This window comes from Gymnoscopelus microlampas, assembly GCF_963454915.1.
Source record: "Gymnoscopelus microlampas genome assembly, chromosome: 6".
Taxonomy (NCBI): Eukaryota; Metazoa; Chordata; class Actinopteri; order Myctophiformes; family Myctophidae; genus Gymnoscopelus; species Gymnoscopelus microlampas.
Genome location: NC_139943.1, coordinates 21713558 through 21729389, shown reverse-complemented (window position 1 = coordinate 21729389; position 15832 = coordinate 21713558). Strand labels below are relative to the sequence as shown.

The following is a 15832-nucleotide window of genomic DNA, read 5'->3' as shown; positions in this document are numbered from 1 at the left end:
GACTGGGTTAACCCATTCAATCCGGGACGCATGTGTGTCATTTTAGATTTCTTTGGCTATTCAAAATTAGCAGATCTACAAGCTCTGCTACGAGCTTGTAGCTCTGTTATTTTTGAAAAATCTTGAACATTTGTGCAAATCTTTGAATAATTTTCTTTTTTTTAAACAACATTTTTAACTCAAATCTTTGCTTCTGGAGGTCCCTGGAACAACATATTTCACAAATGTTCACTTTTAAAAATATATATTCAAAGATTTGCACAAACTTTCAGGAATTAAATAGACAGAAGTGTAAAATAATGGTTAAAGTGGTTAAAATCTAAAATGATAGATGCTTTCCCGGTCTTAATGGGTTAATGTAATATAGTCAGTGGCTAACTGTCTGACCTTGTGGAGAAGTTTCCTGCGGAGGTGTCTTCCCAGCAGGCCGTGCAGCGGCTCCTGGTCCCAGCGCAGGGTCACCCAGCGGAAGTGTTGCTGGAGGCGGAGCTCGGATCCCTGGAGGCGGGTCTTGGACAGCGTACCAATCAGGAAGCCACCCTCGCGAAAGTGATGGGGTCCTGAGAGAGATGCATATAGATTGACAAGAGGGAGGATGGGGGTGTTGTTTCCAAGTGACTGATTTAGCTCTGCAGTTTAAAATAATAAAGCTAGACTCCAAACAGAAATGTTGTCATTATTATTCATTGTAACTTTCTTTGATTTATACAAGGAAGCTACAATTAAAACAAACATTGAATCAACTGTTGCATTTTGCTGCCAGGAGGCATGGCTCATGTTATTTGCTTCTAAATACTGTTGTTCCTAATACATTTCAGTTCCTTTTAAATATTTCAAGCAAATTAAACACAAAATGCAAATTGAACATATAACGTCTATCATTTTAACATCATTATCTACATACTGTAGCCTAACATAACCCACTTCCTGTGTAGAAGCATCAACGGGCCTCATACCAGTAAGCAGGGCCAGCGGGCAGGCTGAGCCCCTGTTGTCCAAGCTGAGGCACAGGTCCCCCAGCAGGCCGGACAGGGAGGATGCCTTCTCCAGGCCCTCCAACAGCACCACCACACAGTGACCTCTGACACCGCCTGCACCCACCCCTACCGCTGGCACCAGGAAGCCTGGGACACAATGTGGAAACAGGAAGGGAGCGGATGAGCTAGTGAGTCAACAAATAGGGACCATTAGGACAGTTTACTTGACAATTAACTGCCACTCAAATTAATTGCGATTAACTATTTAATTGTGTTTTTGGCATTGAACATGTATGTAGGTATGTATGTACATTCTGTATGTATGTATGTATGTATGTATGTATTTTACCACAGGTAATGAACGTCTCCAGCAGCTGTTCTTTAGTCAGGCTCTCATCCACCTCCACCCGTACCACGTCACAGCACACACCCCCTGCCTCCTTCTTTGCCTGGGAAGGAGGAGAGGAGGAGCGGTGGGGTGGAGGGGAGGAGGAAGAGGATTTGGGGTGGAGGAAGAGGGACAGGGGGGTGGAGGGGAGCAAAAAAGGGGGGACGGGAGGGATTTGAAATCAGATGGGTGGTTGGAAGAGATTCAGAGGTTGTCATGGAAACACAAGTAAAATGTTACCGCCAGCCAAGGCACAGAGATAGAGAAATTAGAGTAATGTTCACCACCACTCCAATCACTTGAATCCCAGCATCCATATTCTGGGGAAACATTTTGCTAGCTAGCTATTTTTGGCAAAGAAATTTGGTGTAGAAGGAAAAAAGTACAGAGCCAACTCAGGTCCAGTTTACTAAGTCTAGAGGCTTTAAGTGGTTAACATGTGGGTGGAGACAACATGAAGGCCCCAAAATGTCCGACCTGGCTGACATTTGCTTAGTTAGTGTTATGTTCATGTTGTTTCCACACACTGAAGCCCCACAGAGTGACTCGGGCGGGGTGGAGGTCTTGTGTCAACATTTCCTGTTGTGGAAACACTGACTGAGACAGTACCCACAGTAGCTACTGTATAATGGGGCGGTTTCAGTATCATTGCATCACATTATAGTGAAGCACAGCATCCATGACAGTGAGATGTTTCTTGCTAATGGTGATTGTGTTTTGCTGACCTGCCTCTTTACATCACCAGAACCACAGTGGAACACCAGTGATTAATCCTAACCCTAAAAACACCCATAATGGTCCAATTTGTTCCATTTGTACACTCAGAGTTACAGACCAGTAAAAGTCCATTTGGTTCCTAACTATCAAACATTTAGCGGGGACCCCTTCAAGGACTCTTCGGGGGTTCCTGGACCCATGTTGGAGAATCAGTGGTATAGTGTGTTTACCTTAATGCAGCGAGCAATCTGATTGGCTATGTATTCCTGACAGCTTCCCTCCAGCCCATGGAAGATGAGGTTCCCATACTGTTCCACCTGGACACACACACAGAAGTAACTATGTAAGTAAGTAAGTACAATTGTATTTACAGTATAAAGCTGTTTTTTAAACACTATTCCAAAGTGCTTCAGTAGGATTAACCGGTACAACGGTATAGGGCATTCACTTCACCATCAGTGGTTTTATACACAGCACAATACACCCAACTTGGTCAACGACCTGATTCAAACTAACCGGCTGCCTTTTATAGGCCCCTGATACCATTCACTGAGGGTGATCTACACACTACATAGATATAATTACATACATAAATGAAATGCAAATGCCCATAAAGCCAAAACCATAGTAAGTACATACAAAACTACATAGCTGCAAAATTACCCACTCCCTGATAACATCCACTACTAAACATAACCGCACAAGTCACCTTTAAAAGGTGCCAGGCCCCCTAGGGAGCTCTTTTGCTGGAACACGATAGCAGGCATGCTACAGGTGAGGTGAGTTGTAAAAAAAAAAAAGATCTTAACATATTCTTTACTCTAAAAAATATCCTGTGTTGCTAGTATGTTAGATTTCAGTTTATGGCCAAACAAATTACAATTCCCTATTAACATGGTTTTCTTTTACGCAGGTCCTCGGCTTCCCAATCAGCAACAAACACAAAACATGAAATTCCTACTGCCCATAAAAATACCCAAGTAACGGAACCCTTGGTCTCTGTTACAGCTTCACATAACAGAAAAGTGAGATACACACGTACACATAAAGATACAAAGATACAAAAATAACACTGAAACATACAAACATGTTTATCTTGGTGAGTTTTGGTCCATTACACTGAAGAACTACATAGAATAACATGTATTAATTTATATAAGAAAGGGAGAACAGACACCTTGAATGATTAATTAAGTTGTTTTCACAAGACGGCACAATTATATAAATGTACAATACAAGACGCGCAAAAAAAATGTGCAAAACTCTATGTGCACAAATATATATTTTTTTAATCTTGTGTCCTGAGACCCAAACTCTATGTCCATGTGCTGAGAAGTATGGAATTAGATTTTTATGTTTTTTATCAGCAGAGATAGAGAGCATCTACAATTATACTCCATTCATAAAATGGCCAGTAGAGGGTGCTCTGTCATGAGAATCCTCAGCATCATCAGGCACCTGCATCTCTCTCTCTCTCTCTCTCTCTCTCTCTCTCTCTCTCTCCTTTTCATCTGTCCATGTAATCTCCCCCTCATCTCTTTCATATGCTCATCTCTGCTGCTGTCTTTGTCTTGCTCTTTCCCCCATGTTTCAAATGTCTTACTCAACTAAGCCCTCTCACGTTGTTCAGTGTGTGTGTGTGTGTGTGTGTGTGTGTGTGTGTGTGTGTGTGTGTGTGTGTGTGTGTGTGTGTGTGTGTGTGTGTGTGTGTGTGTGTGTGTGTGTGTGTGTGAACGCGTATTACCAGTCGGACATAGTTGTGCAGCAGAGGAAGGGGGAAGAGAGATTCCAGAGCCAACTCATCCAGGCATGATTCAGACAGACCTGTCAGAACACACACACACACACACACACACACACACACACACACACACACACACACACACACACACACACACACACACTTGCTTTAGCTTTAAATCCGCTGAGTGTTAATGTCAGAAACTCAAAATATCTTTGCTCCTACAGTCACAAAGCTGCAGGATATCAGTCATTACATACAGACAGTAGATAGTAACAATGCAACATACAGTATAGTGTTACTAACACACTTCATACAGTACATCATGACATTGCAGCATAGTGTTACTAACACAGCCATCACAGGGGCAGACATGTTTCTCTCCACTGAACATAAGCTGGACAATTACTGGCTGAAGAAAGATTGTGGGTGGACGGGTCGATACAGACTCCTGAGTCAGGTTCACGCACGCGCGCACACACGCACACGCGCACACGCACACACACGCACACGCACACGCACACACACACACACACACACACACACACACACACACACACACACACACACACACACACACACACACACAGCAATGACATTGCTTTCCCACTTGCTTCAGAATAAAGCTGCTGTTATGTGAGGACAGAATGGAGGGGGTAAGAGGAGGAGAGGAGACTGTGGAGAGAGTGAAGGAGAGGAGAGAGTGAAGGAGAGGATAGAGTGGAGGAGAGGAGACAAAGAGTGAAAGGAAATGGGTGCAGCAGTTTATGAGGAGGAGGCGGCAGACTGTTCCTCATGGATTTCATGCATTCACAGTGCAAACAGAGCAAACCAGGACAAAGTATCAAGGGAGGAATAACGATACTTCCTGATGTGTGTGCATAGCTCTACACTATATAGTAAGCCTGTTTTATGTCTGTCCCAGTGTTGTTGTCCCAGTTTGGATGTGATACTGCGAGGGCCTAATGCAGTGCAAAAACAGTTATTTAGCAATTTGATAATTTTTTAAAAGTTGTTGAGAATAAATTTGACAAATTAATTGAATACAACTTTGTTAGTAATGGTAATCTTCTCCTGCTGTGGAAGGATATTGTTGTCATAGATAAGATGCAGGCTGCCGGCAGGGCTGCACGGTGCGGAAAAAATATGCAATGTGAGTGTGATAAATTGGATGATAGATATGAGATGCGATCAAACAGAAATGTCATTCTGTCTCTGTACGTGCCAATAAATCTGTTCTCATCATGGCCTCCAATGTTAAGAAGCCAATTCTCCAGTTTCTGAGTCTCTGTGATCACTTCTATTGTGTTTCAATGGAGCGTAACATAATACTGGTGTTATCAATGACATAACTTTCTGTTTCTGAAACAGACGAATGGAGCATTACAGTAGTTCTGGCAGGCAAAGAAGTCAAGCCAGTCCAACATATATAACCTCCAATCACATACGGCCACAAACCTAACGGTTCATCTACTGACTCTATGCTGTCTATTTAAGCAGACCGTCACTCACTCTTACATGCTTAGTAGGGGTATGCATCTCTCCCTTAAAAGATGATACGATACGTATCTAAATACATGGGCTACGCTGCGATTTCATTCAACGATACGGTGCGATGCGATGCAATACAATGCAGTTTTTGCCAGATTGTTCCGGAGCACCATGGGTGCAGAGCCACACAGCCAAATACAATGCAATATCATTTCAATAAATGGTTTTCATCTCAACAATAGTGTCCAACTGGACTATAAAAAGTGATTTGTTTAAGGGTCACAAAACGCTAACTGGCTAATCAATGCTAATCATCATTCCTCTACTGTTAAAGTTTGATGACCCTTGATAAACACTTTTTTTTATAGTCGTCCATTGTCCTGCCAACAGAAACACCAAATAAGTGATCACAGACAAGCGTCCCAAGTTGGCTTTTTCTTAACATCGCTGTCAGTGGTAAGAACATTCTGATATTTGCAATGTGTCTATTGTGGAAATTGATATAGCAATGACAATACAAATACATAATACATGGTGCAGCACTGGTTGCCAGGTTTGTACCTTTGAGGCAGACCATGATGCGCTGACTGAGGGGCTTTCGGACCAGATCCCAGGGGGACAGAGGCAGCTCCTGACCTGGCACCCATGCTGTGTCTCCTGGAATCAGACACACAAACACGTTACCTTAATATAGCACACATTCATTTATGTTTGCAGTTTGAATCTGTGAGTGTATGTGTCCCTTTTGAGATTTACAGCTTGAACACACACAAAATAATAACGCACACACACAAAACAATAACGCAAACACACACTGTATACATACAGTGTATAATCCACAGGCAACACACACACATCATGTACGCATGCACTTGTGCACGCACACATGTGCACATACTGCAGACAGGGCACACACCAGCGTGTGTGCACACGTCTGGGTAGGCTGATCCCAGCTGACAGAAAGCTGACAAAATTCTCATCCCTCCCTCTCTCATATCTCATCCATAATGTATAAGCTAAACTAAGAAAGAACTTATGTTGAGTGACACATGCCTAGTACAGTAGGAAATAAAGAAAATATGAGAGAGAGAGAGAGAGAGAGAGAATGTTAATACTTAATTTAATTTCAATGTAGATGACACAGCATTCATCTATACATGTATCTTTAAATTCAAGGATTGTTGGTATGTCTGTCCTTCGCATAGCTCAAGATTAGAAGTGGATAAACTTCACACTTGGCAAGTGCATTGCTGAGGAGAAGTAAGGGCAGTTTTGAGTGTGAAGTCCATCGGATCAGCGGTTCTCCAGAACCGGCCCGCTACGGAAAGCTACGCATATCTTGCGAATCGTTCATCAGATCGACTTCACACTTGGCGAGTGTGTTGTGAGGACACAAGAGAGTGAAGTGTTGAGTGTGAAGTCGATCAGATGAGTGGTTCTCCAAAAACTAGTAGGTACGTATTCCAAACGGCGGCCACGCCCCAAACGGGTACTGCACTACTGTGTTGATAAAGAATAGTGAATTGATGGAGAGCAATAAAGAGAGAGAGAGAGAGACAGACAGACAGACAGACAGACAGGATGATTTAGCAGCAGACAGTATCACTAGATCAATAAGACAGATAAGTAAACGCAAAGTGAAACAGAGCTTTGTCACCATAGGACGGAGCCATTTAAGGCAGAAAGACACAGAAAGAGAGAAAAGAGAGAACGTGTGTGTGTGTGTGTGTGTGTGTGTGAGACATTATGAGAGAGTGAGACAAAGGCAGGGACTACTGTACGTATAGTAGTGATGCGCGGGTTGACCCGTAACCCGCGGGACCCGCGGGTCAACCCGCGGCGCGGGTGGGTCAAGTCAGAATTTCGGAGAATTTTATGCGGGCTGCGGGTGAGCGGGTCAGCCGCTCTCACACGCAAAAAAAATAAATAAAATCACATGCTCTTGTTTTGTCTTTATTCCTAATAAGAATAAGAATAATAACAATAAAACAGTTTGAATACACTTGGGGATTATTTTCTAACCATGATTTTACAGAATAAAAAAAAAATCGCGGGTCGCGGGGCGGGTTAATCCATAGATTTATATATGGGTTCGCGGGGCGGGTTGAGGCGGGTTGGGTTCCGTCGCGGGGCGGGGCGGGTCATGAAAAAACCCGACCCGCGCATCACTAACGTATAGACAGACTGAGACAGTTTGTCCTTGATGTGTGATTGACAGGACAGGGTTCATACTATCAGTCTGGAGCTCACACACACTAAAAGCACACAGCCAGCCAAACAATCACTTACTGTCAGCCTGACACGCACACGCGTGCACACATACACACACACACACACACACACAGGAATTATTTTAGATGCATACCCTCAAACAGACACACCCTCACCGTCTCAGCTGGCCCGTGTGTGCATGTGTGCGTGCGTGCGTGTGCAGGTCTGAATGACAGTGTTATTTGTAGAGGCTTTGGTTCAGAGCGGTCTAGACGGTTTTAATTAAACTCCTGGCCCAGTCCAACACAACACCTCTGTAGACACAGACCAAGGTCAGGAATGGGACCGTGTGTGTGTGTGTGTGTGTGTGTGTGTGTGAGCAGACCATCTCTCAGCTAGGCTACAGATGTACACTTTTGTTTTTTATCTTTGGTAGTCTAGGACACATGCACAAGTTGGTTGTGAGGGGCCTTCAAATGGCCGGCCTCTCCAAAAGGAGGGCTAAACAATTAGCTCATATACAGTATCAGCTATTATAGGAAGCCGCTAAATTTGGAGGAGGCGTTGTTTCCTTTACCCATGATTGTTGTCCGCTGTGTTTGACAAGTATGCCATCTTTTGTTTTGTATGTAACTCTGCCTTACATGCACTTTGTAACTGGCTGTTTTCCCTTTATCTGACTGCACTGGCAGTGTTTATGTCCTTTGTACATCTTGTTCTTCTGTTTATGTGGACATAAATAAATATTTCAAGTGTGTGTGTGTGTGTGTGTGTGTGTGTGTGTGTGTGTGTGTGTGTGTGTGTGTGTGTGTGTGTGTGTGTACAGGACATGCATCTGAATGCATTCTCTATCAGTGGTCATATTGTGTACATTGCTATAAAGTGTTGCTATAAAGTCAGCTGCACTAGCAGTTGCCTAGAAACTCTTCTAATTAGCTCTTAAACAATGGGCTTGTAGTTAATCCCCCTACTATGTACTGTACGTCAGACATGTTGCCATGGTTGCCAAATCTCTTTTTACTGAATAAGAGTAGGCTGTACAAGTGTTTAGAACTAGGACGGAAACATTGTGGTATAGGAGAAAGGCGCTGGTAGTATCTGAGAGATAATCTCTGCTAATATGACAACTACAGTACATCTAGAAGTTTATGTAGCCAATCTTTCAAATTTGCGCTCAAATTGCAAGCACTCATTACATTCTCATGTCTTTAGCGGTGGCTCTGATGCTGTACATGTCTATTCACTGTTTAACCGTGTTAAATTTAAACGTTTTTGCTCGAGTGCATAGGATGTGAAAACAAACAATGCCAGAGGGAGTAATACAACCAGAGTCCAACAGGAAGCTAGAGAGTGTGACAAAGATGGATAGAAAGGGCGAGAGAAGGGGTGAGAGAGTGATAGGATAGAGAAATGAGGAGAGAAAGGATGAGAGATAAAGGTAGAGAGAGATAAGGAGGGTTGCTGCCATCTTGCCACTCTCTCCCTTATTGTCCATAATGTTTATTATTAAATATTTTAAAAACATATTCAAAAGCTACACTCTCTCCAATGTGTTTGTTAGAATAGGGCTGAGGCATTCTGATTGAGGCATTCACATTGATCTCTTTGGACTCACTCAAGGCTCAACATGGCTGCCCTGCTGACAGAGGGGAAACTCTGCCTGACACTGCTATAGGAGCCAGAGGGAGGAGAGAGCGAGAGAGAGAAGAAGAGAGAGACAGAGGGGGGTGAGGACAGGAACCAGGGAGGGGGGAGAGGTAGAAGGGGAGAAAGGGGAAGAAGAGGAGGCGGGAAGGATGGAGACGGCAAGCAAGGGAGGGGAGAAGAGGAGGAGGTGACTGAGGGAAGGAGGGAAAGTGTCAGGGAGGGCAGCTGCACGGACAGCCAAGAGTCTCTTCTTATAAATAGATTGCAGCTCTTTGCGGGAGTTGGCTGGACTATTGATGGCTGGGTGGCAGTGGGGTGTGTGTGTGTGTGTGTGTGTGTGTGTGTGTGTGTGTGTGTGTGTGTGTGTGTGTGTGTGTGTGTGTGTGTGTGTGTGTGTGTGTGTGTGTGTGTGTGTGTATTATAGATAAGGGACAAAATCCTGAGGAGGTCCACGGAGGAAGGTGTTTGGACTTTGTTTAGACAGCATCAGGAAGCAAGGCATTTGGTGTAAAAGGCATAATGAATTGCGCAACCCTACTGTTGCTCTGATGCAAAGTTGATCTAATACTGTATATTAGTGATGAGCGGGTCGGGTTTTTTCATGACCCGCCCCTCCCCGCGATGGAACCCAACCCGCCTCAACCCGCCCCGCGAACCCATATATAAATCTATGGCTCAACCCGCCCCGCGACCCGCGATTTTGTTTTTATTCTGTAAAATCATGGTTAGAAAATAATCCCCAAGTGTATTCAAACTGTTTTATTGTTATTATTCTTATTCTTATTAGGAATAAAGACAAAACAAGAGCATGTGATCATTATTTATTTTTTTGCGTGTGAGAGCGGCTGACCCGCTCACCCACAGCCCGCATAATTGCCTCTGAAATTTTGACTCGACCCACCCGCGCTGCGGGTTGACCCGCGGGTCCCGCGGGTTACGGGTCGACCCGCTCATCACTACTGTATATAAATAAGCATCGCAGCAGCAACAAATTATATTAATGGACCCACCTATGGTGAAGCGATCTTATTAAGCACAGTGGCCACTTTCAACCTGGGGTCCTTATTTTGGGCATGTCATAAATAAAATAAAGAAATTGTGAAAATAGCAGATCTACAAGCTCACAACATGTCACATCTTGAAAATGTTTGGTCTTGGGACATTTTGAACATTTTTGAAAGATCTCGCCTGTAGTGACATGCTCAAAATAGGGATGCCAGGGTTAATGCGGTTAACCTTAACAGATACTGTACATGCCAAACCCTAAACGTTACCCTAGACATGTGTCTCCAATCAACTGCTTTGATGTTCAGAATCGGTCTCAGAATGTGGCCTACGTCAGGAAGACATCAGCATTTTAGGATGCCAATTTACTGAATGCCATTTTTATCCCAAAGCCCGAAAATAGCCGTTCTACCTCTGAGGCGCGTTGTGACCTTGTAGAGCTGCTACTTTCGGTGTGCACCACTGGAGCGCAACTAAGATAAATAAATCAGGCATAACTCTAGCAACCCTAACCTCTCAATGCGTAATCTTAAAGGGATAGTACACCCAAAAATATCAATTGGTCACCCCATGGAGACTTGAATTCATGGAGATATTTTAGTTTTTGTCACATTCCTAAGCCAATAATTTGATGACCAGCGGACCGGTAGGCAGCGGTTCCGGTAGGAGACACAAAGGAGATAACAGTGTGTCTCCTACCGGAACCGCTGCCGGTATTTTTGGGGGTGAACTATCCCTTTAAAGTACGAATCCTAAAGCGTACTAAGCAGTGAACTCCTCACCTATGAGCACGGAGGTGATGCTGCCAGGGCTCAGCCCCAGCAAAGGGTGTGGGCCGTCGTCCCGGCCCAGCGGGGAGTCTCGGCACAGCAGCTGGAGGTGGGAGGTGAAGGCCTGGCCCAGGGCGTGGCCCAGCTGGGCCCAGCGCGTGGAACGCTCCACACACACCCTGCCCAGCACCGCCCGGCGGCTCCCAGCACCTCCCTCCTCATCCTGCAACACCTCCAACGGACACATGGGCTCCACGCCTCCTTCTTCACCTCCTCCGCCGGACAGCTGCACGCACACCTGCACCCTGTAGGAGTCTGGAGGGTGTGAGGAGGAGAGGAATATGGGAAGGAAAGTAGGGAAAGAGGACGGGAGAGTGAGGGATGAATTAAGAGAGAAGGAGAGAGAAAAAGGAGGAAAGGACATGGAACAAATGGGAAAGAGCAGGTGAGGGAGAGCAAAAGAAAGATAGCATAATCTATGTTACGTAACATAAGCCATAATTACCATAACACAAGGCTACTGCATACGCGTGTCTCTCTCACACACACACACACACACACACACACACACACACACACACACACACACACACACACACACACACACACACACACGCGTCTCACACACACACACACACACACACACACGCGCACGCGCACGCACACACACACACACACACACACACACACACACACACACACACACACACAGAAACACACACACAGAAACACACACACACACACACACACACACACACACACACACACACACACACACACACACAGGGTATACTGACGGAGATTCTCCAGCAGGTCTTTACAGTCGTCTGTGGCAACATCATGGATGGTGCGGTTGCATTTATCCCGTCTGTCAATATCCTGTTCACTGTGGCTGAAAAGCACCTCCAGACACTCCTACACACACGCATGTGCACACATACACACACACACACACACACGCACACACTTTTTATTTATAAATATACAAAGATTACAAAATGATATTCTAAACATATACAAACGAAAAATTATAAAATTAGTGAACAAAACAAAGAACACTTAAAACTGGCTCCAACAGAGTTAGTTATAATGGGGGCCGTCAGACCAACGGTACTTCGGAATAATGGGCTGTCGGACTGATGTCATGGCACCGCAAAGAATATGGCCTCCCTCCATGTCATAGTGTTAAAACCAGAAATGCAATAGTGCCTGGTGTAGTCTTGTACACGGTCTCCTGTATGAGTACTGGTACTGCCGTGTACCTTGAAGCCGCGAGCAGCAGCCATGTGTGCGGCCGTCCAGCCCTCAGCGTTTGCTTGGTTGAGCAGTGCAGCGGGCAGCGCCAGGGAGACGGGCCGCCCTTCAGCAGGGTGAGCGGGGTCAGAGGTCACATTGGTCTCACCGGGGACAGGGTGGCAGAGGAGGAGACGGAGCGTGTCCACGTGTCCTGCGCGCACGGCCGCGTGGAGCGCTGTGCAGCCATCCTGTAGAACGCACAGTAGATATAAGTAAACATGCACAGCTGCACAGGTATGCTTTCAGACCTATGTATTTGCATTTATAAGAGGCAGGGAGACAATAATACAGGCATACTGTATATACTGTATATAGTACACTCTCAGGATATTCTGTTTCACCACACAGATTCCTACTCTAACATCTGTGTAAAACAATTACACCCTAGATCCTCGGCATTTCCACGGCTATCTAAAAATAGCTATGTGTTGCAGTGATTAGCAGTGTTGGTTGCGCTGTGACGGTGTATTGGATCTGCAGGGGCTGAGGTCTGCAAATGTAGAGCAAGGGATAGTCAAACACAGCTCTCTTCTCATGCAAGCAGCGTGCAACAGGGACCCCCTGTGGTCGCCATGGCCGGAAGCGGGACATCAAAGAGTGAGTCAATGAATCCACAGGAATATTAAGCTCTCATCATTGTCAGATTTATGTGAAAAAGTTAAACTGTTCATGACATGAAGGAAAGGCTTTTTATTTTTATTTTATAAATAAACCGTTACTTTTCAGCAAATGGAATAAATAACCTATGTTCCATGTAGTTATTTAGTCACAAGCTCTTAATATTCTTCATTGGTTACATATTTCTAGAACCCTCGACAAATTAACAACTTTCACAAGTTTTCAAAAATAGCTAAAATAGCCGATCTATACATGCTCACAACGTGCGTTGTGACATAATAGCCACATGGTTAGGTAGGGCGTGTACCATCCCCCATGTCTCTCCCCACTGTACTCTGAAAAGGCCAAAACAATAACTTTAATTAAAAAAGGCAACTTCGTTTTGATTTATTTCTTCATTGCGACCCAGGACACCGGAGGACACACCGCTTGAATAACTTAAATGAATTAGGACAGACAAAGGAGAACTGAAGGCTTGTTATTAAAATGGGACAGCTGGCAAGCAGGCAGAATAAAGGACAGACATAACAACTGCCATGGGATGAAAGAGAGAGGTGAAAAGATGGAGAACAGAAGATGGAGGCAAAAATGAAGATGGGCGGAGAGTAAAAGTGAGAGGAGGCATGAGATGGCATGATGGAGAGGAGGCTGAACAAAGCAGGAGTCTGATAAACAACACAGGAGGAGAGTGGAGAGAGAAGAGGAAAAACACAGCGAAAGGCTGACGAAGGTTGAATGAAGGATACAGACAGACAGACAGACAGACAGGCAGGCACAGTACAAACCACACGTACAGCTGTGGTCTGTGATCTGTCTGCCCCGCCGTTCAGCAGGGCCCTGACACAGTCCAGACTGCCTGCCTCGCTGGCCATGTAGAGGGCTGTCTGGTCACCGGATGCCCCCCGGTCCACAGTGGCCCCCGAACCAAGCAGGACCTCCACACAGCTAGAGGAGGGCAGGAGGAGAGATAAGAGACAGGACGTTAACCTATAATTTTCGCCTATAATGACATGCACAAACAATATAGGGACACCAGGTTGAAAGTGGTAGTTATTAAGCCTGAGCAGTGGAGTGGGCGGAGCCTATGGTCTTGAGTCAGGGATAGCTGTTGGGAACAATGCCCGTTGAGAACTATCCCTGTTGGGAAAAAAGCCTGTTGGGGACAATACCTGTTGGGAACGATGACCGTTGAGAAGCATGCCCCTCCGGTTATGCAATAGCTGTTGTACCTGTGAGGTTATTCGTTAGTTTTGCATTTTTCATTAGATTTCTATTTTGTTTTCAATTTCAGTTTAATTTTGATTTGTTTTAACAGGTTTGCAAAGTTTGTTTGCATCGTTCACCGGCCTACTCGGGAGTCGGGAACGATACAAGTTGGAAATCCATACCCCACCCGGTTATGTAATACCCGTTATACCCGTTGTACCCGTTGTACCCGAGTTATAATACATCTATTATATGAAGCACCCAGAAGAACATCTACTTCCGCAATTTACTTGATTGAGCACAATCAAGGAACACCAACATTTGGTAGTAACGTTTTAAATGCGGAAATATTGCAAACAAAGATTTGACCACCAGGCGACGGCAGCTTCATTGTTCTACCGCGGTTCTGGGGGCTTGGTTGTCAGAGTACCTGTTGTACCCATCTGTCTGTCTGTGTCCCTTTTATACCCATATATGGAGTTTTTTGTCAGGTATGCTCAAATATGGAGTCCAGGCCAGTCTATGACATCAGTACTACAGTATGACGTCATATTGATGAGATCAGGGTACTCCATATATGGGGATTTACACTATTACTGATATGCCGATCAGTCCCATGCCCATATATGGGCATATCGATTGGATCGACGGTTCTGGACAACCAGATCTCCACGATAAGGGCAGATCGACTGTTCTGGACAACCGGATCTAAATGTATGCCTATATTTGGGCATATCGGTCAGTTCGGCAGTTCTGGACAACCGCCTATCTGACGATTTACTAGCTCCCAGTCCTTACACACTGAAAATGTCAATAGCCTAGCAAAGCAATGCACCATTAGCTAGCCAGATTATTGTCTCCGTTATGATGGAAATGCACTACTATTTTTCTGTTGGCATTAATGGTGGAGTGATATTTACAGTGATGAGGCATATTTCATTTGAGTACAGCTTAAGTGTGCTTTATTGTGATTTGAGCATGATTGCATCTGGTGGTGCCAAGACCACAAACAAATAGTATGAAGAGAAATGTTCTTCATAGAGCATCGGCTTGGAATATGCTCCCCATAAATGTTTCTTTTAAAAAGTGTATTTTGTGAATACTCTGTATTTGTGATTGTATCGGTTATTGGTTGTCTCTGTTTAATATGCAGAGCGATAACTATATTTTGTCTGTTTTGCCTTTTTGTTTTAGTTTTATATACACTAGCACAATTTAAACTATTGTCAGTTTTCATTGTATTCATTTTGTGTGGACCCAAGGAAGACTAGCAACCACTTTGTGGAAGCTAATGAGGATCCTAATAAAGAATAAAGAATGTTACAGATGGACTGGAGAAAACATGAGAGAAAGCTAATTAAGGCACACACACACACACACACACACACACACACACACACACACACACACACACACACACACACACACACACACACACACACACACACAGTCACATACACACACACAAACACGTGTGGACGGCAGCACCTGTTGCCTGAGACAAGGAGGGAAGCAATCAATCACAAACTCACCGCGCGTGCACACACACACACACACACACACACACACACACACACACACACACACACACACACACACACACACACACACACACACACACACACACACACACACACACACACACACACACACACACACACACACACACACAGAAAGAGGAGAGGCCATTAGCAGGGCAGGGAAGAGAGTGTGTCCCTGCCTAGCAACGAGAGGGTCATGTGAGGAAAGCTGAAACTCTATGCTG

The 15832-nt window shown here is 44.7% G+C and overlaps 1 protein-coding gene across 1 annotated transcript in view; it reads right to left on the bottom strand.

The window, feature by feature from the left end:
* Window positions 1-15832, bottom strand: part of cttnbp2 (cortactin binding protein 2) — an 89035-nt gene that overhangs the window by 11966 nt on the left and 61237 nt on the right. Inside the window, exons 7-16 of the mRNA XM_084060934.1 lie at window positions 13656-13806; window positions 12210-12431; window positions 11745-11862; window positions 10960-11262; window positions 5876-5971; window positions 3827-3906; window positions 2313-2399; window positions 1327-1426; window positions 957-1124; window positions 388-560 (exon numbers count right to left, since the gene is read on the bottom strand). Of these exons, the coding sequence (XP_083917060.1) occupies window positions 388-560; window positions 957-1124; window positions 1327-1426; window positions 2313-2399; window positions 3827-3906; window positions 5876-5971; window positions 10960-11262; window positions 11745-11862; window positions 12210-12431; window positions 13656-13806 (1498 nt within the window). The remainder of the gene's footprint in view (window positions 1-387; window positions 561-956; window positions 1125-1326; window positions 1427-2312; window positions 2400-3826; window positions 3907-5875; window positions 5972-10959; window positions 11263-11744; window positions 11863-12209; window positions 12432-13655; window positions 13807-15832) is intronic.